This window comes from Monodon monoceros, unplaced genomic scaffold, assembly GCF_005190385.1.
Source record: "Monodon monoceros isolate NGI ecotype Baffin Bay Population unplaced genomic scaffold, NGI_Narwhal_1 Super_Scaffold_4, whole genome shotgun sequence".
Lineage (NCBI taxonomy): Eukaryota > Metazoa > Chordata > Mammalia > Artiodactyla > Monodontidae > Monodon > Monodon monoceros.
The window spans coordinates 76200837-76225559 of NW_021703781.1; the positions used below are offsets into that span (position 1 = coordinate 76200837).

The 24723-nt window shown below is 47.3% G+C and overlaps 1 protein-coding gene across 1 annotated transcript in view; it reads right to left on the bottom strand.

The window, feature by feature from the left end:
- LOC114908456 (disintegrin and metalloproteinase domain-containing protein 12-like) overlaps window positions 1-24723 on the bottom strand; it is a 668284-nt gene that overhangs the window by 99831 nt on the left and 543730 nt on the right. The window contains exons 9-11 of the mRNA XM_029244622.1: window positions 9313-9493; window positions 2585-2650; window positions 1444-1515 (exon numbers count right to left, since the gene is read on the bottom strand). Coding sequence (XP_029100455.1) covers window positions 1444-1515; window positions 2585-2650; window positions 9313-9493 — 319 coding nt within the window. The remainder of the gene's footprint in view (window positions 1-1443; window positions 1516-2584; window positions 2651-9312; window positions 9494-24723) is intronic.

Here is a 24723-nt window from a genome sequence, read left to right on the forward strand (position 1 = left end):
CACACACACACACACACACACACACACACACACACACACACACACACCCCGCTTAGTTAGATGGAGTTACTCGCCATGTCCAGACCTGTGGGGAGCAAGCCAGGCCCTCCCCGCCTGTGCTCCTGGTGAAACTTTACTCACCTTGCAAAATCGCCTCCCTGCAAAGCCTCCCTGATGCCCAGGAAGAAGTAAGTGGTTCTCTTCTGCATCCCCATAGCACCTGATTGACAGCATCGACCTGGTTCCCATCACGCTGGTCCATGCTAAGTGGCTTATGGGTCTGCTTCTCTGCAAAGCTGTGACCTCCCTGAACAGATGGACTACATCTGATACATTCCGAATTCTTGATGCATACCGCTCGGTACCGCCCATGAGTCCTCGTAGAATGGAGTTGAATCTCCGGAAGGCTTTTGTTTCCATTTTCCCGAAAGCTTTGTAAACTCACTTTAAATATTATATAATAGGATTGTTTGGAAACATAGCTACCGTGAAGCATCCACAAACTGCTATGTGTAAAGTGTGAGCATTTCAGAGAATCCCGGCCATGAGAGGTTCAGCAATGAGCCGGGGCCCCTTTCCTCTCCCACTGTCCTCAGAGGCAGGAGACAGGCTATTGCTAAGAGTTATGGTTACGTTCAGACGGGGGCTGCCAGCCACATAGCACGTGAGAACCACCTGGGAGCGCCTACAAAGCCTGATGTCCAGGCCCCACCCAGACACCCAAGCAGCAAGGCCTTTGAAAGCTTCCAGGCAACGCCAACATGCTCTGCGCTGAGAGCCCTCAGCACCAAACAGCCCAACGCTCTCCCTGCAGGGTCTGTCGCTGAAGGCAGGTGGCGTACGTAGATGGTTCCACCTCCTTGCGAACAGGTCGCATAAGGAGCATTGTCGAGCAAATACACCTGGGTCAGAGCAGACTTTCAGGATCTCTTCCAGCTCTGAAATCACCTTTGCAAAGGTGAGCTCCCTCCCGAGTTCTCCGTGAGGAATTTTCTGACAGCCGATTGAGCCGAAAGCCGATTTCTGTGTCCTGGGACTGTGGAGCCCGTGGGTCCCTTATCAGTGAGAGCTCACCCTCAGGGGGCCTGTGGGACCTGCCCAGGGAGACCTGAAAAGAGGCCTGCTTGGAGCTCTCAAGAGGGTCAGATGCACCCTATTGGGATTCTGGATCTAACTGGGGAGGTCAAAACGCCTTCCTGGCCAGAAGAGAGCCTGGCGGGAGATGGATGCCAAGGCCACTGAGGTCCAGACAGCGTGGGGTGGCATCTCCTGCAGCTGCTCCAGGTCCCAAGAATTCTCAGAAGAAGGGGAAGTTGGGTACCAGCCCAGGACCGGAGGCAGAACCCGACCTCCCTAAGTCAGATGGGATGTGTTTCATTCCCTCCACCTCATTCCCAAACATTTACATGCTGTGAGTGATCTAATTACCCGCAAGGAACTTACCTTGTCAACGTGATTAGCGATCTCTATTAATCGTTGTTTGACTTTTTCCAGGTCTTTTCCTTGCCTCTGAAACTTAATAATTTTAAATGTCAGCATTAACAATGGCTAGACTATCAATCAAATCTCATCTTCCCAGCTCCTGGAAATGTGAAGTCTCAGGCTCTGCAAATCCCCCAGGGCCCTCCTTGGTTTATGGTGAAGTGAGCTCCCATCCTGCCCAGTAATTTCCCCATCCAGGGACTTTCTGAAACTCCCTGAAATTCACCCAAGCCAAGTGCTCAGAAGACAGTAACTTTTGTGAATTTTCCAGCCTCATAAATGATGGAGGCAGTGACATGTTTTGGCATCGAGAAAATAGACACAACCAGAAGGCCGTCCAAAGCCATTCTTCATATCATCAACTTGATTTTAACTTCCTCCGAAATCTCCTTTATATTTGTTTTTAAAAAATTAAAGAGTGAAAGTAATAGAAGCGCATGGCAACAAGTCAAACAATACGGAGAATGGATAAAAAGTTAATAAATTCCCACTTCTCCCGGCTAATCTGAACCTCCAGAATGGGAACAGTTGCCTGTGAAATTGTCAAATCTGTTTCATTCATATGCGTTGAGCCAGTCTGGGAGAAAATGTCACCTAATTCATAATAGGTAGTAGAGGCAAGAAAAGGACACAGGGAAGATAATCTAAAAAATAATTAAAAATTAATTAAAAGAAAAAAAAACTAATACAGCATCAAGCCCTACTTTGGAAGGTAGGGTTTTTCTGCTGTGTCTACAGCCTTGATTCATTCATTCATTTTGGTTTAGGACATATCGGACATGTTTAAACTAAACTTTTCTCAAAAGTGTTTTAGAATACATTCTAAAACCATCTGCCATTTCCCACAAATAATTCTCCCTGTTTGGAGAGCTTAGCTACATGGCAACTCTGCAGTCCTTGCTAATATTCTGTAATACCAGATACATTTTTAATATGTTATACTTTATAATATCAGGAAACCACTTTTTTCAGTGGGTTGTTTACAATGCTTTTAAGGCCTCGTGGAAAATGAGGTTAAATAAAGCAAGTAATAACTTGCTAAACATTTTCTTTTGCCTTTTTTCTTTTTTAAACCAACCAAGAAATTTCAGAGAGTTCTTACCTCTCGGTTGTCTGCCACAATAACGAGCTCTACATACTTGGTCGTCTTGAGGGTCTCTCTTTTTTGCTGCCAAAAGTAAACATGGGTTTAATTTCCCTGACTGCCTCTCTGGGGCTTCCCGAACACTGTCAATGTCTCTCGACTCAAGCACTTGAATTAGGGCCCCACCCCGCCCTACTGACATCACTGGCTCCCACACCCCTGTCCCACCTAGAAGTTCACCTCCAACCCCCAAAACCTCTATAAAACCTTCTCAACGTGAGCGGCCACTTTCCATTTCCATCTGGGAAATCCTTAAAAAGGAATCTAACCTTTCTGCTGAATCACTGATTATAGGATCAGAACAAGCTGAGATCATTATTAAACAAAACACATATGTAAACAAGCAAAACCAAAGCTCTCTCTGGAACAGGAGCCAATGAACTCTTCACTTCGGGCTGGATGCAGCACATTTCAAGATCACTACAGAAGATGATGGGATCAGGGTCTCACGGGTGTTCCCTTGGCCTTTGCGGTCTAGTTTTGTGATGTGGGAAAAGCCGATATATAAAGCGAATATATTTGGAGCAGGAACTGCATAGCCCTTCTGGGGAAACACTGAGTAGTCCATTCCAGGGAGCTGATTTCTGCAGGTGATCATTTAAAAATCCGGTTAGAAGCAGAGGAAGAATAGGGAACAGCCAGGTGGATAAATGGGGAACAGAGCCAGGCGAGAAGAAGGTGCTAGGAGGAAAACCAGAACGGAACAAGAGAAACAGAATAGGAAGGAACGGTGTCAAGAAAAAAAAAAAAAAAGACTGAAACATGCCACGGGAGAAAAAGGATTGGTAGGAGTGCAATAGTTGAGGAGAAGACAGAGATTGTATATCAAGGGGTAGGGGCTAAAGATGATGCAGAGAGCCCAATAGGAACTCCCTCCCAAATCAAGGCAGCCTCTGAAGTGGGTGACATTTTAATCATGTGTCTTCAAAAAACATCTGTACTCTTCCATGAATTACTGGGAGAATCCCAAAGGCACTTTCAGGAGAAAAAAAAGCAATTCGTGGAGGGTGGTCTCAAGAAGCAAACATTAAAAACAAAAAACAAAGCCTTCAGTTTCTGCAATAAAATGCAGTCGGAGGAAATGAGGGTTGAACTGGTCTCGGTCCTCATAACTGATATCACTGCTGTGTGAGTTAACTACACACACTGCTTAATGTTGAAAACTTGCATGTTATAACCACGCTTTCAGACAAAAGCAAAAATGACCGAGGCATGCTTTGAATCAGCTTTCCAGTCACATAGTCCTGAGGGAAACATCTTTTATAAAACAAATCCCCATCAGTCCGCGATCTTCCAAACAGATTTTTACAGGAAAAATGTTTGTATCATAGCAGTGTTCCTCCTTGCGGCCCAGCTGTAATGATTCATGAATTTAGGTATCCCTAAAGAAATCTGGAAACCTTATGGAGGAAGGAAAAATAAAGCACCATGAAAGGTATAATTTCTCATATACTTTTACAACGTTACAAGGGACAAAAGTTAAGCTTTGTAACTATATGTCGTAGGCATGCTTTACGGTGAAAACTACATACACACAGAGGAAAGAAGATTAGCCCCAGTGGTACCCACTGGTTTATGCAAAATGAGACACCTTCTCGCAGTGTGAAGGTCTTGTCCCTTCTCCTTATTCAGGTTTGGAAAGCAGAAGCCTCTTTTCCCCCCATAATTCCCTGATTTACCATTAACAGATTCAGCTCATCTTACAGAAGAAAATATAGCTCTATTAAAGAAAAAATAAACTAGCCTCCCATTGAAAAACTCGTAGGGAGAGCCCTGGTTGTTCAGACGTTTACACCTTTCAGACTGCAAAGGGGTGAAATAAATGACCAGGGGATATTTCCAAATGGCCTTGGATCATCATTTAGAAAATACACAATTTCAGATAATGAAAACAAACACATGAACCCAATTTTCCTGTCTCTGCAGTTTTCAGAGAAGTCCAAAATTTCTCATGAATGCAGAGAATTGCTAGCTCAGAGAGAAACCTAACCACATAATAATAGAAAGCCATGGGGGAGTGGCTGGCTCATGGCCGCAAAGGTTCCTTCTTCCCTCAGCTGCACACACAGAGAGGCTTAAATTACCTCCACATGATTTCCACCTATCTGGGCTAGCCGGTTAAAAAAATCATATTTAAAATGTTTGATATACAGAGCAACACTTGAAACTGGTTGCTTGATTGAATTTTCATTTTGGGGGGGTGATGATAAACAAAAGCCGTTCCCCAGACAGATAAGAGTATATAAGCCTCTGAGAATGGCCCAACCATTCTCTACTCCGAGGTGCAGACCGAGGGGTTCTTTGAGTCTTGCGCAAGCGGGAAGCTGTTCCTGGGCCTCTCAAAGTCATCACAGCCAAGTTCTCAGGGAGAATGACCCCTACACATGTTACAACAAGAACCCTGGCATCGGGAACTTAACTCAACCCGAGTCAGAAAACAAGTCGAGATGAGGGTGACAATAAATTCTCATTGCAACTCTCTCTTCCTATGGGCCAGGTCCCTGAAACAGTACAAGTCCTGAGGCTGGGGAGAGCTTGGAGTGTCGTAGCCGTGGGCAGGATGGCTATCGTCTGATGAGTGAGGGAAAAGTGTGGATGAGATGTGGCTGAAGATGGAGACAGAGGACAGGGGCCATGGCGAGGAGGCTGGCCGGTAATCTAATTATCGGAGAGCAGTGGGGGACCCTTGAATGTGAGGTTCTTTACACATCACTCTGGCTGCTGGGAGGAGAACGGATTATTGGAGGACCATAGGGGAAGTGGAGGGCGCAGGTGAGCGCTGGTGACAGTTTGAGGCTGTAAGGATGGAGACAGGCAAACAGATTCAAGTTGGATGTTTTAAGCAAACGACAACAACAACGAAACAATAACAATGGAACCAGGACCATTTCCATAGACGGTAAGATCAGCAAATTTGATGAATCAGAAGTTTGGTTTAACTTCCTCTGAGTAAAGAAAGATCATTGTTGGCTCAAGCCAGGCTCCGTGCATGGCCTCTAAGCCCACTTTATGAATATGTATGAACTGAGTCCTGGTCTCTGCTGTGAAAGGTCATCTCTACCATCCTTACCAACGATTTGCATGGGGACCAAGCACACAGATCATATCTGCGTGGGGTACAGCCTCTGAGGTCTGGCTAATAACACAGGCTGCAGAACCAGCAAGCAAACGAGACAAATGCTGGAAGAATGGGCTGAATCTGATGAACTGAATGTTAATGGGGACAGATGCAAAGTATTGAAATTGAGTCTAAAACGCCAGTGGCAGAAGTGAGAGCTGTTATTTACTCATCTAGAGTTTCAGTCGATACAAGAGTCAATAGGAATCCACACCTGGATATTTTGGAACCTCGGTTCACACTGAGAGATGCTCAGAGCTCAGGGCCAAGGAAGCAATAGCAGTGCTGGCTCTGTTATCCACCAAGATTGAAGAACGACCAAGGCAGTAAAGGAACTTGGTATGTATGGCCTCTTAGAGGAGGTACAGAGGTGAGGGTGGTTATATTAGAGAAAAATTAAACATGTCTGTTCTAATTAACACATTTTCCAGTGGTTCTGGCCAGTTCCAGATATTCAACTATTACTAGACTCTACAGAAAATACACAGTACTGTTAATACTACTCCCACCATCACTACTGTGACTTCTGTTAAACCAATATGGCAGCCTGTCTAGAAACCCAAAAGCAACAGCCCTGGTCCATTTCAGAGTGGCTGCCTTTGAGGAAACTACGGGGTCTCCCTGACCAGATGTCCTATTTGAACTGAGTAGCCCAAGCAAACATGGCTTTCTAGAGAAGGCATTGACTTTTACATTTGACTCCTAATTATCCATACTAGTGGAGGGGAACAATAGCACAGATAATCCCTGGAGAGGATAATTCAAAAATAATTTACATTTGCCTTCGGGATGTATCATGTGATTTTTCTCCAGTAGCAGATTTATGGCCTTCACCTTCTTTAGAGTCTGCTCAGGCTTCTGTTAAAATTCGTTTGCATTTTTGAAGGAACAGCTGATGGACAGGGAGGGATCAGTCACAGGAGGGCTGAGTGGCCGGGGCGCTGCAGGCTGGACTTGAAAAGCTGCAGAGGAGGGAACCGGTGAGGAAGCCCTGGGACTGCAGGCACCCTTCCAGAAGCAACTTGGGTTCTCACTAAAATCTAATGTAAAGCCTTGTAAAAATGACAAACAATAGCTCAAGCTTATCTTATAGCCAGTGCATACCCCGAGTGCAGATTTATTCCTGCTGCTCGTCGAAGAAAAACACACACATCTGCTGAAAAATCTCAGTCTGCAGCCAATCTGTGCAATAGTTAACATTTAGTAGGGGCAGAAAAGTGCTGGGAAAAAGCAAATGCAGTTGCTGCAGTGCATAAACTAGATGGGTTCGATGCAGCTACATTGATTTTTGAGTATAAATAAAGGCAGTGTTAAGTCTGGCAGGTAAGGGGCACAGAACATGAGTATTTCCCTTTCATATTTCCCAAAGGTACTGCCCCAAACTGTCTTGTGTATAATTTCAATTCTCACATATTCCACTTATTTGAAAATTGTGTTTTGTATTGTTTTCACAATATAGATGTGCTTTAAGTCAGAGACCTTTTCTCTTCCGTAAAAACAATCCCGACTATTTCTAGAGAGGAATATTGAGAACGGCGTTGAAGTGCATGCAATGCCTCCCCCTTACAATGTAAAGGTTCATTTACACTTGCATATGCATAATTAACAAAACAACATTGTTATTCAGGTTTTCTCCATCTCTCTACACGTCAAAATGACTGGAAATTACTGTGCCAATCCTAGTTCTAGGGAGCCGTAAGCTTAGGTGAAGAATTAAAATATGGCTGGCAAGGCCTGACCAAGTCAGGACTGACTTCCAAATGAGATGGCAAACATATTTGAGTGCCGTTTAAACTGTCAAGTTATAAATCGCACAAGGTGGATAACGTGTGATCAACAAGGTACTCAAATCAAGATGCCTGGAAAACAAAATGCAAATGTTCTACTTGTTTATGACTGTGAAAGCTACGGCCTCATCACATCTTATCTGAGGTCTGGAATCAAAGGCAAGAGTAAGCGTGAAACAAATATGCCCTGGGACCACAGAGGCCGGTCTTTGGGATTCCATCTCTTAAATCTGTCACTCTAAGATGGCTCAGGGGAGGAGAGCAGGAAGAAGATTCTGTCAAGCTGTTGCTGATGGTGGAGGTGGGGGCACTTTTCAAGTCCTTTTCTCTGGGATTGAGATTCAGTCCCACTACTGAGTGTCAACGTCAAAGTCAGCCACAGTGCCTGACGGGGTGTGATGGGGAAAAACAAGAAAAAAAGAGGTTGCAAGCACCTGCTGCAGAAAACCTTGGGAGGATGTTAACAAACAGAGGAAGTCAGGGTCATATAGGTGGAATCAGGATGGAAAGAATGAATGTAAAGTTAAAATGAAAAGTCCTAAAGCAGTTCAGTTAAAAGCAGGTTAGGGGAACACACACCTCTCCACAGGTAGGAGGAAAATTTTAAGAAGGAGAAGAAATCGCTTAGGATAACGTTTACTGTCTGAATTGAGAAAAATGATTAGGAATAAAAAGAGGCACAATATTTATGAAGTGTTGAGTGGTAAGCAGTGTAACGCTCAAATTAAAGTCAGGAAGGACAAAGGGTGTCAAATGGAACCTTGAAAACATGTCCCCAGACCATCAAATGTAAGCACATCGTTAAGTGACATCATATCTAGAAATTCTTCATTTCTTGTCAACAGAAGAACAGGAAAGATAGAGATGAAAAATCAGGAAGTCGTTGATAACTTCCTATCGGGTTGTAGTCTTTTGAGTTCAGGGCCTCCAGCCAGATGTGGCTACCCTTACTCCTTTTTAAGAGTTCTGCTGCGGTCTGTGGAGCCCACGTGATACTGATGTAAAAGGGTCAGGCAGCCATTCGGGGTGCAGGTGTCCTGGTGCTGCACCAGGGGGGGACCTCTTAGTCGGGGGGGACATCTGTGGTCCAGACTCCATTAGGGCAGCTACTCTCTCCAGTCCTGCAGCAGAAGGGAAGACCTGTGATGAGCAGACCCAGGGGCAGGTGGCCAGGAAGCAGAGACCCCTCGAGGGAAGTGGGACAGGCGCCCCCTAGTATGGACTGGGGGTAAACACCACCCCTCAGCCACACTGCTGGACCAAGACCCAGGGCAGGCGAGTGGGCAGTGGCAGGGAATGCTGTGCAAATCCTAATGAAGACCCTAATTATAGGGTCTTATTATGAAGACCCTAATTTTGAAGACCCTAATTTTGCGTTGGCAAAACCTCCATATTGTCTGTCTCTTCCTGTAGAAGGGAGAGCTGCCCGAGGGTGTGGAGGTTCCGGTTCAGTTCTGTGTACCATGGAGGGGCCCAACGGTGGGGCAGACTCCTGGGTCTAGGCCCAGAAGGTTCTCACCGGAGTTGTGATTTTGTATCCTCTGAGCTCAACTCTACCCAGCATAGGTTAATGAGTCTGAGGCTGACGTTTAATACAACGATGAAGCTTTCAGTATCTGATTATGTTCTGCCCATATCATAGCAACCACCTCCAGATAAACTGGGTAATAACTCCATCCCTCAGACACAAATGGCAAAATTTCTCCAGACGGCCTAGCAGTGGATGTCCCTAGCTGGAGCCCCCAGCTCCCCAGGGACGCCACGTGGGGTTTCCCTCCTACCCTTCTTGTCCAAGTCTGGGAGGGCGGTGGGAGCCTGTCATGCATAGCGAGGCCCGTTGTGTTTGATCCACAGAATCCCCAGGTGCTCTGCAGGTTCTCCACTGGGAAGAGTTTGTATCTGTTGGTTTCATTTTTCATTGGCTCCAAAATGTAGGTTTTATTTTCAAATGTAATAAGTCCCCTGTTGAAAAAGAAAGAAGAAAAATTATGTAACTTTTAAGGGCAGTTTCTTGTTCATGGCTAAAACCCAGTTCTTATTCAGAGAATCAAAGGAGAAATACCAATTTATTTATATTCTCAGTCCTGAATTAGAAAGGACATTCCTGTACCATATGTTTGCATTGATTTATTTTTGCAAATCTTTTGAAAACCGAGTCTGCGAAGTTTTTTGTTTCAAATATTTTATGGTAAAGAATCGACTGTGTTTAGTCTTTACGTTTTTCGTTTGCTTGTGTTTTACTTCTCAAGGATATACTGCTGGGGAGAAGAGTTGAGAGAAAAGATGTTTCATCCGCCTAGAAAATAACTAGATCTGGATTAGCAGACATGATTCAGGAGGGAAATCTTTTTTTTTTTTTTAAAGGAAAATTCCTACACCTGAATTATTCATCCTGATCAACTAAATTTCCTAAATAGTTGAAAGGATTCTGAAATACGGTTAAGTATAAACCTATGCTTTTCTCGAACTTATGGTTATCAAAGGCTAAGGGAGTGGGAGGGATAAATTAGGAGTTTGGGATTAGCAGATACACACTACTATATACAGTACAGATAAACGACAAGGTCCTACTGTATAGAACAGGGAACTATATTCATTATCTTGTAATAACCTATAATGGAAAAGAATCTGAAAAATAACATATATATAATATATATAATTTATATATTTATTTACATAAAACCAAATCACTTTGCTGTACACCAGAAACTAACACAACACTGTAAATCAACTATACTTCCAAAAAAAAGAATTAAAGAAAAGTATGCTTTTTTTTGTATTTTACTTAGTTAATTTGTGGGAGTACTGGGCATATAACCCGAGAAAACCATAATTCAAAAAGAGTCATGTGGGCTTCCCTGGTGGCGCAGTGGTTGAGAGTCCGCCTGCCGATGCAGGGGACACGGGTTCGTGCCCCGGTCCGGGAGGATCCCACATGCCGCGGAGCGGCTGGGCCCGTGAGCCATGGCCGCTGGGCCTGCGCGTCCGGAGCCTGTGCTCTGCAATGGGAGAGGCCACGGCAGTGAGAGGCCCGCGTACCGCAAAAAAAAAAAAAAAAAAAAAAGAGTCACGTACCACGATGTTCATTGCAGCATTACTAAAAATAGCCAGGACATGGAAGCAACCTAAGTGTCCATCGACAGATGAATGGATAAAGGAGATGTGGCACATATATACAGTGGAATATTACTCAGCCATAAAAAGAAACGAAATTGAGCTATTTGTAATGAGGTGGATGGACCTAGAGTCTGTCATACAGAGTGAAGTAAGTCAGAAAGAGAAAGACAAATACCGTATGCTAACACATATATATGGAATTTAAGAAGAAAAATGTCATGAAGAACCTAGGGGTAAGACAGGAATAAAGACACAGACCTACTAGAGAACGGACTTGAGGATATGGGGAGGGGGAAGGGTGAGCTGTGACAAAGCGAGAGAGAGGCATGGACATATATACACTACCAAACGTAAGGTAGATAGCTGGTGGGAAGCAGCCGCATAGCACGGGAGATCAGCTCGGTGCTTTGTGACCACCTAGAGGGGTGGGATAGGGAGAGTGGGAGGGAGACGCAAGAGGGAGGGGATATGGGGATATATGTATACGTATAGCTGATTCACTTTGTTATACAGCAGCAACTAACGCAACAATGCAAAGCAATTATATTCCAATAAAGATTAAAAAAAAAAAAAGGACACATTTGCTAAATATTTTAACTTGCAGAGACAGAGGTGGCCTTATGCCATGGATCCCAAGGCATGTCTGACCTTCTGGAGCAGGACAGAGCTCCAGGAGGCTGTGTCCTCCTTCCTGGAAATGAGCCATGTCAGTTTCTTTAAGTGATGGGGGAACATCGGCCTACACACTGGTTTTCCTTTCTCTTTTCCAATGTGGAATAAGAAGTACTTTAACTTAAAAAGGCTCTTCCTGATGTTGAAATCAGTTTTTTCTTTAGAGAAATGAGAACTTGGGTAACAGTAAACCAGCAGCTCCGAGAGTTCCCACACATCTAGCAACTTCTGTTATTGATCAAGTTGACCGCAATCATAAATGCATACAATTTTCCTGCAAAATTCATCTGATTGTAAATAGATGCTTCTAACACAGTGACTCAACCTTTTTTGAGGCATGAACCTCCTTATACTCTCCCCAGAAGAATTCACATCTATGTAGATCCACAGTATTTTGCAGAAAATTTCAGGAGATTCAGGACTATGGATGAGGTCCGTGGGCTCCAGGTTTTAGGGCATCAGTTCCAAGGATTTAAGAAATAGCTTAGGGCTTCCCTGGTGGCACAGTGGTTGAGAGTCCGCCTGCCGATGCAGGGGACGCGGGTTCGTGCCCCGGTCCGGGAAGATCTCACATGCCGCGGAGCGGCTGGGCCCGTGAGCCATTGCCGCTGAGCCTGCGCGTCCGGAGCCTGTGCTCCGCGACGGGAGAGGCCACAGCGGTGAGAGCCCCGCGTACCGCAAAAAAAAAAAAAAAAAAACAAAAAGAAATAGCTTAGTCCTCAAGAAGCAGCTGAAAAGGTCGGGCGCTCCACCAGTTTCTTTCAGACGATCTGAGCTTGTTTCCAAAGGATGGAGCTTGAAAGGTGTTCCTATAACATCCACTATTGCTCATTTGTTCAGCCATTTACTCATCGAATGCTTATTGATGGCCCATTTATAGGTGACTATTTAATCTTTCTTAAATTTTAATGGAACAACAGTATTTCAATCCTCAAATAGTATGGAAGGAAAAGGCTTTATTTGGCAAATATTTATTTTGAATGCAACCGGTGAACCCATACAAGCTGATCAGTTCATTATTATTCAGCTGGTTTACTCCACTAGCCCTGTTTTGTGAAGTGTTACAGGCAGTGAAAGAAACAGCAAGATCACGTCCAGGACGACCGCAGCCTAACTGAGAAGATCGCGCCGAGACACACGGGGCAGCTGGAAAACACTGGAGAGTTAAGCTGTGTGTTACCAATAATCGCGACACTTAACTGTTCAGAGATGGGGGAGCCAGTGTGGTTTGGCGTAACTGAGAAGTTTTGGCTATTTTCAAATCCCACAGATTGATTAAAAGTCATTACATACAACTGTTCTCTTCTATACCCTGGCCCCCTACTCCCAACCCCCCAAACTACAGTCTTCATGTATCTCCAAGTAGATCTATTCATATAGACAGGACTTTGGTCATCAGCTCTGGGGTGGCTTGTATATTTTTCTTTGAAAAGTGCTTTATGAACTAAAACTTAGATTTCTCAGTTTAGAATGGGTCGTAGGACATTTCTGTTTATTAAAGTTGATTTTGAAAAACCCTAAATTAAGAAAAAGATCTTTAAAAAAAAAAGGCCAGGGTAAAGTGGAAAATGAATACCCTTGAGGGGAAAAGAGAGATTGGCTAGAAAGCTGACTTTCCTGCCCTAAAAAGAAAATGACACCGACATTTCATTTTGCATTGCAACATTTTCTATTTTGCATTGGATTTCAATAAGCTGAACACTTACAGTAAAATCTGTCACCAAGTTCTAATCATGAGAAGCACATGACCGAAAAAGATTTTCTACTTAATGGAAAATTTCTAGAAATTGTTACTCAGTCATAAAAATGTTCTGGTATCTCCTTTTATCTTTTAAGTCATCCAAAGGCCAGATGTTGAGAAACTGGGGTGAAGCCTTTCCCTTTGCTCCAAACAATTGGCAGCCTATAATACATCTTAATTAAATAATTGCTTTGGACTGCCTTGTGTATAATTAATCATTTAGCTCTAGAGATTGCTGGAAACCACAGTGGACACAAAATTCAAGGATTCGGGGTTTCTGAGATGTGAAAATTCGATGTTCTCACAGCCCTTTCTGGCCCCAAACTAGATAAGCGAATGTAATTTAAGTTGAATGTCATAGGTATTTAGCTGTTAACTTGGAGTTGGAAGTATCTCAGAGTGTGGAATTTAAATCCAGCAGACTTTGAAAGTGGGGCTCTCTTCCCACTGGTAGAGCAGGGGCAGAGAGGTTAGAAGACAGTTGCCAATGTTTGGGAAAGATGAAGACTGTGGGTATCTTCTCTATGGGGAGATTAAGAGGACCTGGAGAACACCGGACTGGCCCTTATGAGGGGAGGGTGAGGCCAACTTCCGGGGCAGTGAGTGGTGGTGAATGGGAGAAGCAGAAGAGAGGGGCGGTTGGAGATGACGAGGGCCACCCCTCATGGCACTCTGCCTAGGATCCAGGCTCAGTGGGTCCCCATAGAGCACAGCTCGGGTCATTTTCCCTGCTGTTGAGGGCACACAGGTAGCTGGAGATACAGGTGGGACCCCGTCTCCACCCAGGTATCCGAGGCTTGAGATGTTCAGCCCCTGCGCTCTCCTGCCTGCCTCCCTCCCGTGCTGTCTTGAGAGGGTTGTAGGGCCCGAAACAGGGATGACTGTGACAGAGGAAGAAGCCAAAGGGGAAGGGGCCGAAGAAATGGAGCTGCTGCTTTGAAAACAGGCAGGCTTACTTTAAATTTCAAAACCCTATTGTTTTTCCTTCAATGGAAACAAAGAGGAATCTATTAAAATTTTAACGGCTTAAATATTAAATAGATTTACTATTTTCTTAGATTTCAAAGTGATAACTCAGGGGACCTATACTTCCTCAAGATAAGTTTCTGTCCTTCTCGAAATTCAGTTTTTAATCTCCAAAGCAATGGTGAGTCAGGCAATAACACAGCTGAATGGCGCTGTTCTTCATATGATTTTTCTTTCTACTCCCAGGCCAGCAGGGTAGTGGCACATGGATTCTGATGACCTGTAAATCAGATGATTCAAAACTGGGAATTAACCTTGCTAATTCTGTGTTCAACTGCTAACTGAATTTTCTTGGAAATAGACTTTGGGGCTCAAAACTGGGCTGCCAGTCGTGTTAGAGATGCAGTTGGCATGAAATTTAATTTCAGTCCTTTTTGGGAGGAGCTCACGGGTAAAAGCGGTAGCCCACCTCATCTGTGTTTGATACACAGTGATGGCAGCAGTATTAGTGAACACAGTAGCACCATCAGGTTTATTTTCAATAAGTAATTCCCATGTGAACTACTCATGTATAACCAAAACAAATATTCATTATCCCCTGCTACGTGCAAAGCACCAGGCTAGCTCCCACGGAACCCATAAAGGCATCTCACCCATGGTTCCCATTTCAAATGTAATTCATAATCAGGTTTGGGAGACATGACCAAGGAGGTAAAACAAACTGTTATAAAAAATGTTAAGGGTAGCTATTACTACCATATGCCAACACATATATATGGAATCTAAAAAAAAAATGGTTCTGAAGAACCTAGGGGTTAGGTCAGGAATAAAGACGCAGATGTAGAGAATGGACCTGAGGACACGGGGAGGGGGAAGGGGAAGCTGGGACGAGGTAAGAGAGTGATATTGACATATATACACTACCAAATGTAAAACAGATAGCTATCGGGGAAGCAGCCGCATAACACAGGGAGCTCAGCTCGGTGCTTTGTGACCACCTAGAGGGGTGAGATAGGGAGGGTAGGAGGGAGACGCAAGAGGGAAGGGATCTGGGGACATGTGTATACGTGTAGCTGATTCACTTTGTTATACATCAGCAACTAACACAACAATGTAAAGCAATTATACTCCAATAAAGATGTTAAAAAAAAAGAATAGCTATTACTGGCATATCAGTAATAATAATAGCAGCTATGACTGATGGTTACCCTGAGCCAGGCTCCTTCCTAGAAGTAACAGCTCTATTGAGAAATAATTCACCAAGCATTAAGCTCGCTCTTTCAAAGCATGCGATTCAATGGTTTTTTAGTATATTCACTGAGTTGTACAAACATCACCACTGTCTAATTCCAGAATGTTTTCATCACCCCTAAAGCAAACCCTGTACCCTTAGCAGTCACTCCTTCCCCTTCCCTGCCGCCATGAACCAGGCTCTTGAAGCCTCTGTTTTCTCTAATATTTACAGCAGTCCTCTAAAGCAGGTATGATGAGCCCCTTTCATTAACAGGAAGCCAATGACAGAGCCCATGGTCTCTGTGCTTCCCCAAAAGATATATCCAAGTCTTCATCCCTGGTACCTGTGAATATAAACCTTCAAAAAGGGGGAGGGGACTTCCCCACCAGTCCGGTGGTTAAGACTCCCATGCTTCCAATGCAGGCGGCGAAGGTTCGATCCCCTGGATGGGGAACTAAGATCCCACGTGCCGCGTGGAACAGCAAAAAACAAAAAAACAACAGGGGGCAGTGGTTTGCAGATGTGATTCAGTGGAAGATATCAAGATAAGATTATCCTGGATTTAGGGTGGGCCCTAAATTCAATGACGTGTGTCCCCATAAGAGACCGAAAAAAGAGAAGACACAGACACACAGGGGCGAAGGCCCTGTGGACAGAGGCAGAGACTGGAGTGATGCGGCCACAAGGCCAGGAACGCTGAGGACTGCCAGGAACCAGGAGAGAGGCATGGATGGACTCTCCCTCAGAGCCTCCAAAAGGAACCAACCCTGCCAACACCTTGATTTCAGGCTTCTGGCCTCCAGAACTGCGAGAGAAGACATTTCTGTTGCCTTGAAGCCCCCCATTTTGCGGTCATTTGTTACGGCAGCCCTAGGAAACTAACACAGGCACACAGCTGGTCAGTGGCAGAGCCAGGATTCCCCAGACGGACCTGGCTCCCAAGCCTGCTCCCTTGTCTTTGGCCACTCTGGATGGTCAGCCCCTCTCCTGAGTCACCAAGGACTTGTGCCAGGGTGGGCGCAGCTGAATTCCAAGTGCAAAATGCCAGAGAAACTCAGAGCTGCCCAGAGGCTGGGCAGTCAGCCCAGCGCTGACCTAGGAATGGTTGACAAACAGCCCATGTGAAACGGGGGCCTTGAAGGGAGTTCTGGAGGATGGGGGGGACCTGCAGGTGTGGGGAGCTCAGGGGCCAGGTGAACGGCCTCGAAGAAGCAAGAGTGCAGTGAGAGAAAGGTCAGCGTGTGCTCAGAAAGAAACACTGGGGCTGAAACGGAGACATGCGGAAGGATAGCGGGGCCACAGAAGGAGGGCGGGCACTGGACCTGGGCGGTGGTCGATGCCAGGCAAGGTGCTCACGTTGGCTTTAGACCTCAGGCTGCACCTGTGGCCTCGTTACCCACCGTGCCGCACACGCTTTGCACAGAAGACAATATTGCGTCTTCTATGCACTTCCAGCTCCCAACTGCTGGGACTTGTCTCTTGCTGGCCCCTCTTCCTCTGCCTTTCCCCACCTCCATCCCGGGACCTCTATCAAATCCACCGGCTCCTTGCCTTGTAACCGGTGGCAGCCACCCCTCTGGCCTGCGGGATGCAGCTGCTTTGGGGCCACGTCTTCACCCAAAGGCTCCCACTGTTCCCGGGCAGCCCTCGGGCAGAGCCTTCCAGGCTGAAGCATAACCTCTGAGGTCCAGGTTAGCCACACCTCCCTGCAGGATTCCCTGGGCCCTTCTGCCGAGTTTCTTGTGTGGTTTTGTGTACAACTACTTCACGGAACTTGCTTCCTCCTATTAAAATGATGTCTGGCTGCAGTGATCAGTGTGTGAGGAGGTGATGGCTAAACACCCGTGGAAACACTGTTGCACAAGCACGTGGGTGAACAGGGGCTCTGACATGTAGGCCGTGGGGAGCCGTGTGGTTTTGAGTGCAGAGGGTGGCGGGACTTATGTTCGAGCAGTGTTTTTGAAACACGACCTTCTGGAATGTGTAAGATGGATGGGAAGGGAAGGGTGGAGGAAGCATGGGTGCGACGCAATTTGAAAATCCTGGAGGGAGGGAGGGCTGCTCTGGGGTGGCGACGGGGGAATGGGGAAGGGGAGATGGATGAGGGAGATGCTGTAAGGGGTGGGCGTGGGAGGGGCTGGTGACTGCCAGAGGTTATCAGAGATCCCCCCGGGGGCCAAGCTAGGAGCCTGGGATGGGCTGGACCTTGAATGGAAAAGAGTTCGGGGGTGGGGGGCCAGTCTGGGGACCAGGGAGCTGGGATTTTGACTTTCTGAATTTTGAATGAGAGTAGAGCCTGGGAGAACTGAGATTGACCTTGGGGGTCCTTCAGGGTGGGGACCAGAGCAGCCTTGGAGATGGTGCAGAAGGGCTCCAAACCCAGCTGTGGCTCCTACAGATGTTCACGCAGGATGACGGAATGAATATCTCCATGGAGGAAGAGGAAGGGAGAAGGAGAGCCCTCACCAGAGGTGGCGTGGCCCGCGGGGTGGAGGGGAGCCAGCCGAGCCCAGCCTGATAGAAGCTAGGGGAGCAGAAGGTCACAGAACAGAGGTCAAGGTCAAATGAACTTCACCTCCCACTCTAAGCTAATTTCTTTCTTAACGTGACCTACTACTCTTTAAAGATTTTTTAAAATTTGAACTGGCTGGGATTAAATTTGGGGAGAGCACATTTATTCCACCCATGTTTATTGAGCACCTATAACGTGCCAGGTTCTAGACAGTGCTAGGGTGGGCCCAGGGCCCTGCTTTCCTAGCAGACAGGACAGCAAAGGCAAGGTCATCTCCACGTGCCTGACTTTTCGGCCCCTTAGACCACTTTGCCATGGGCCATTTAGGTTGAGCTGTGACATCTGGAAAACCCACATCCACCCAGATCAACGAACACTCAAGTCCAGGTGAGAGGTACCAGGGAGGATGGCGGGCAACTCCTCGGCATCCTTGGACGTGGCCAGTCCTTCAGGAGGGCTGAGGCTCATTTCCCAGCACTCGCCTCACTCCCTCTGACTTGTTTTCCTCCTAAGATCCTTTTTTCACTTTCTCAGCTGAGATTTCTGGTCAATTTCTTCAAATGGATCAATTCAACGTGTTTGTTAAATTATAAATAACAACACTGAATCAAAGCAGAACTTTTCCTTTCTTTCTTTTTAAAAAAATGATGGCTGTGATTGCCCTGATCACTAAATTGCAAATGGTTACTTTCATTATAATGGTTATTTCTGATCCCATGGACCATAACGCTGGTCAATTCTACCCTTTGAAAAGTAAGTTGATTGACTATTTTTCAGTAGTGTAGTGGAGCAAGGAGTATTCCTGCATTTTGTGTTATATTTGATCTCATTATATAAAACTTGGTGCAGTAAACTTTATGTTACATAATTAAAATCAATGCAAGACATTAAAGGAACACAGCAACGTGTGGACTTATTCAGGTACCAAATAACCTGGCATCTGAGTATTTTTATTTCGTTGAATTTTTAAAAGCGTCTTGTGCTGTCTCCCACATCTAAGGCCAGTGCTAAGAGCTTATCAGACATGTTCCCTAATCTGAAGGTCCTTACAGCAGGGTAGTGAAAGCGCAAGGTACAGTAATCGACTGTACGTGAGCCAAAGCAGGACGGGTGCCTTAACCCAGGGGTGTAAACAAATCTCTAGGAAGCGCCTGCTATGCTACAGGCACTGTGCTGCGGAAGCAAGGGCTGTCTATGATGGAACAGGCGAGGCAGGGTTGAGCTGCATGGCAAGGAGTGGCTGGGAGGCCAGGGTGGGCTTTGTGGAGGAGGCATCATTTGATTTGGGCCTTGGTGGGAGAGTGAACCTTCCAAAGCCACTGAGAGGTGGGGAGAGGAGTGTGTCCCAGGCCGAGACACAGCAGGGATAAAGGCAGTGAGACACGTGTAGGGCATGTTCCGGAAACATGTAGAAAACAGTGGGGCTGGAATGGGGGAGGGGTTCCTCCGGGTAGAGGACGTTGGGGCTGAAAAAGAAGGTTGGATCCAAGTTGCGCCAAAGATCTAGTGGAGCAAATATGGAACAAGGAGTCAGCCAGACTTGGGCTGGAGATGGAGTTTTGCCCATTACAGCTGAGGGACTCTGGGGAAGCCACTTTCCCAGGCTTTGCTTCCTCAACCATAATCTGAGGAATGTAACACCTGCCTACAGCTTAGGGAGCGTCGCACGAGAACGTGCCAAGGCTTGGTGTCAATGCACGAGATGCCTCTCTCCGGAGACAGCAGCTGTGACTAGGAAGGGGGTGACAGCATCCTTTGCCGTGAGCACCCGCAGCTCCGAGCTGCAGCATCAGGACCAGGCTCCTGGTGACTGAGCCTCAGCTGCTCTGTAAAGCAGTGGCACTAACACCTGTCCCTGCCCTGCTGAAAGCAGAAATTGTGATGATGGTAAAGAGTAAAGTATGACATAGCCTGCTCGTCATCACCCTTGGGGTGTGTGTGTGTGTGTCTGCGCGTGTGCGCCTGTGTGCGAGAGCACATGTAAAAGCGTGAGTGTGTAGGTGTGAGTGCGTGTACACCTCGTGCTCAGGTATCCTAAACTCCACTTAAAAATGAAGTTGTCATTACCACGAATACCTAGTTTACAACTCTAGATACCAGTTTCCTCATCTGTTATGTGAATGCTTCCCTTAAGTCGATCAAAGCACAGGTGATTCCCTAAGAAATTAAGCCTCGTTTTAACCACCATGCCCGCAGGGGATGGGAAAACTCTTGGCTCATTCCAAAATTGTGAGCCCCCAAGAGTCCTTATGCTAGATTTCCAAGCAGAAGCTCAGAGGTGGAGCAAGAGAAGAGGAAGAAACGGTGAGAGACAGGCTCTTCCCCACTAAGGATCTCACGCTCTAACCAGGGAGCTGGAAGGGGACAGCAATGTGGTGTTTGTGAATCAAATCAGGACACAGGAACATGGCTATTGGGATGCCCTGGCAGGAGCGAGCCAGGACTGGACGTCTGTCCCATTACAAAACACAGTGGCTAAGCTCCTCTGGGACAGGGGCAGAATTCTCTCCGCATCACTGGAACATGGTACCCATGCATGACAGTGTCAAGGAGCATCTGGTGCTCATGGGGATGCTCGTGGGCTTAGGGACGCAGGAGCAGGGCCGAGGCACGAAGCAGCGAGAGCAACAACAGAGACCAGGAGAACCATGAACGCTGCGCTGACACTGTGCTAACGAGGGCTGGGCATCTTGGGGAGACACATGATATGGTACTAAACTAACTTATGGCCCGAACTTCCCGTTTGACTTGGAGTCCTTTCAAAGGAAGGATAAGCTCTATGGCGGCCCTCGTTTTTATGACCAGTTTTCCACGTTGCACTTCATTCCCTCCATTCAAGAGCTGTTTCCTCTTTAATCCCCCTTTCTGCTGGGATCTCCATGCGTTTCTCTCTCCTTATCTTTTCCCCTTCAAGCTTCAAATGAAGAAGGATGACTTGTTTGCTTCCCTCCTCTCTTCTCTCTTCCAGGACAGAGCTTTCCTTGCCTGCCTGCCCGTCTTTGATCAGCCTTTTTGAAGCAAAGCAGGATGTTCCTTCTCTGCTTTTTCTCTGCAAAACTGTAGTCTGCTGGGCTCTAATTAATGCATCCCCTAGGACGCTCGAGTTTTCCTCCACATTCCTAGCTCTGAATGTATTTTGGGGTCACACCATATTTCACATAATTTTTAATCCTATATTCTTTCTCAAAATTTACCAGGCTGGTGCTACTCTAGTTGCATTTTTATTTCCCCTCTCGATTGATTCTTCTGCCAGGAAGCAGTTGATCGAACACAGCTTTGTCTCTGGTCTGATTCTCTCCTCGCAAGATCCTAAAGTTGACTACATAACTCCGGAATTTCTCTGTTGATGCACGGTCTGCTGCTTTTGTAACAACAGCACAAAGATCTGGGAAATTAAAATTCTCAGGAGCTCCATCCCCACGCAGCAGCTTGCTCCGTCAGTGTTCCCACCCCGTCTTGGTGGTCGACACCAGACGACGCAGCACTCACTCCCCTGACTCTTCCTGGAACCCCAGCCATAAGTATTTCACAGTATTCCTCTTTGCCAAGTTGTGCTCTGTGCCAGGTACCCGGTGTGGGGCGGGTGGACATTCTCCAGGTGCTGGAGACAGGAGGTGGTCCTGAGACTCAGACGCTCTGCAGAATCTGGTCAGAGAGATGGACCCCTCTGTGAGGGAGAAACCGGGGACCCTGCCAGTTACCTGTGCCTTTGGGGGACAGGCCTGGGATGAAGGACAGGGAGTAGAGAGCAAGTGGCAAGGCCAAGCACAGGGGGCAGATCTGTCCTATTTAAATGTTACTCAGGAATACTCTACCCAGTCGTTCATCTTCATAATTTAAAACTAATTAGCTAATGTCACTGGTTTGCAGATTGTTTTATTTAGTGTAAAAAGGAACTATTAGGAATTCCCTTGAAGATACCCTCATCTCTTTATCCATCAAGGGTTTGATGCCCTATGAAAACCACCTGAAAGTTATCAGACCAACCCGGACGTCTCCATTTACGCCTGGTCTCAGTTTCGCTAGCTTAGAGTTTTCACAAACATGTGGAAGCTGTTGTTGGAGTTGGCCTGTAGTTTCTGTGTGTCCCTGGCCCTCATCTGTCCTTTTTCTGGTTTTCCTTCATGTACCCACCCTTCTCCCCAACCCGCACCAGCCCCTGAGGCTGGGTGTGGTTCACACTCAGCCTGGCCCAGGGGTTGGGCACATAACCTGTTAAATTAGAGCATTCCACCCACCACTTCCCTGGTGGTTCAGTGGTTGGGAGTCCGCCTGCCAATGCAGGGGACACGGGTTCAACCCCTGGTCTGGGAAGATCCCACATGCCGCGGAGCAACTGAGCCCATGCGCCACAACTACTGAGCCCGCACTCTAGAGCCCGCCAGCCACAACTACTGAGCCCATGTGTCACAACTACTGAAGTCCACACGCCTAGAGCCTGATTGTTTCAGGGAGGGGCCCATGACCCAGTGAGGGACAATAAGTTGCACTTTGAGGACTTTTGCTGAGCTTAAAAGAAGGGTCCTCATTCTTCTACTTGCCCTCTGAGGACGTAAGTCTGGAGCTGCCTGAAGACCCTCTGTCACCGCAAAAATAAACAGTGCCTGAGAATGAAATCAACACAGAAGGTAGAGGCCAAAGATGGAGAGAGAATGGATTCTGATAACATCAGTTAGGCCCTGGAACCAGTCATACGTGAAGCCGTCTCTGGACTTTTCGATAGCATGAATCTACCTCTATGCTTGGTCTTTAAGCCAGTTTGAATTAGCTTTTATGTTCTTTGCACACAGTGACCTCTATGTTAATTTGAAGGTTGGAAATATCTAGCCTTCAAAACAGGTTCATCTTTTAGGTTCCAGAGAGGTGTGACAGTAAAGTGCCGACTTCCCATGTATGTGTTAGAGACTCTCTACTTTCAGGTGTATTGGACACCACACAGGAGAGGGGTGACTGTAATTCTCAGGTGTGTGTGGTCCTGTGTGCTCCACCCAGCTCTCGTAGGAGCAGTGTAGCTCTGCATGGAATTAACCCAGAAGCACGGCATGTTCACGCCTCCCTGACTGGCCCAGTCCCAGAATCAAAGAATGTTAAGACTGTCTCAGGTGGCTGATGGTTTTTCCATTGGCTGCTCACTCAAGTCAGGCACAGGGCTGGGCTTTCCTATGGGTCATTGTACTTATTTTCACAACCAGCAGTCTCGGCTAGAGTCTTTATCTCCATTTTAAATACAAGGCAACTGGCGCTCAGAGCGGCCCAGTGACGGGTCACTGCTTGGGCTATTGTGCTCCGGGACATGGACGTCTATCTGATGATCCCGGAGGGCCTACCTCCAGTTGGTCTCTCACCTTGGCCCAGATGCCAGCGGGGCTGACCCCACCCTGTCCTTCATCTCTGTGTCCTCCAGGTGTCTGTGCCTGGTTTTCCAGGAGAACTGGGCCCTTAGCCCCACACAGCCCTTCAGTCCTCTAACTGATCCCACCCTCCTCCCTTGGCCCCTCAAACCTTCCCACTGTGCCCTGGAGACTCATGGTCCCCTTCGAACTGCCCTCCCCCTGACGCGTTCCTGAAGGTTCCCATCACCTCCTCACCCCAGCCCACGTTTGCTGCTGTGGTTTCCCTGCGTGGGACTGGAGCGGGCGAAGGGGCAGGGGAGCCAGTTCTGAACAGACTGTTAAATTCCAATGGTAAATACTTAAAAATGAATCCGGTATCTCAAGGACTGGGGGAGATGTGAGGCAACAGAACCCCCGTCCGCTGATGGTCAGAGTGGAAACCGGGCAGGCACGCTGGCAGGACACGGCGGCAGGACTGGGCAGGTCACACCCTTCCCTCCTTCGGGCGCCTCCATCGGAGCCACGCCCGGGTCACGGAGCCTGAGGCCTGCGGGGCCGGTCATTGGCAGCTGAGAGAGACTGGAAACCACCTAAATGCACGTGGCGGAGAAAACGAGAGGAAGCGCGGGTGTCTGTGGAACGAAAGTATGTGCGTGGTGAGGGAAGAGGCCGCCCCTCACGCGCCAGGAAGGACGATGCCCAAACGATGCTGAGTGCAGACACCGACCGCAGGGCACACGGCGCTGCTCTCCTTCACGTACATGTAAGGCACGCAGGTGGCCCACGCCACGAAGAACAGCAGCGGCCGGGGGGGCACGTGTTGGGGGTCGGCGGGGGGTTGTGTGTGTGGTGTGCACATGGGACAGGGACGCCCCAGGAAAGGACGGGCATGGGGATGTGCAGCCGGAGGCCCGGCTGCACCCTCCCTCGGGCCGGTCCAGCCGTCAGCCGGGCCCAGGGCTGCGCGTGCTGACCAGGCCGCGGCCAGACTCAGGTGCTGTTATTCTGGAGAATTCCGTCCACTAGCGGCTGTACTGTCTGTCTGTAAGAGCCGCCAATGCGATTACTCATTAATTCGAGAGTACCTGTAAATGCTCACAGCGCGGCAGGACTCACAAGAGGCGAGGTTGCCAAGAGCGCCGCCTCCGCTCCCCTGCGCGGGGCGTCTGTCTCCATCCACAGTCGCTAAACCCCGACCAGGGCCCCTGATCTCCACTTCGCTCCCATTGTGTGTAGTGTGTTAAGTGTGCTGAGTTGTCCAAGGTGCATTGTGTGCCTGGGGTATGTTGTGTGTGGCATGTTGTGTGTGTGTTGTGTTGATATGTGTGGTATGTTGTGTGCGATAAATTGTGTGTGTGTTACAGGGTGTCTGTGGTGCTTGTACTGTGTGTGTTGTGGTGTGTGGTATATAGTGTGTGGTACGTGTGTGCTAAGGTGTGTATGTGGTGTGTGTGGTATATTGTGTATGTGTGTGGTGTGTATGTTGTGTGTGTGGTGTGTGTGGTATGTTGTGTGCGTGGTGTGTATGTTGCGTGTGTGGTATATTGTGTGTCTGTGGTGTGTATGTTGCATGTGTGGTATATTGTGTGTCTGTGGTGTGTATGTTGCGTGTGTGGT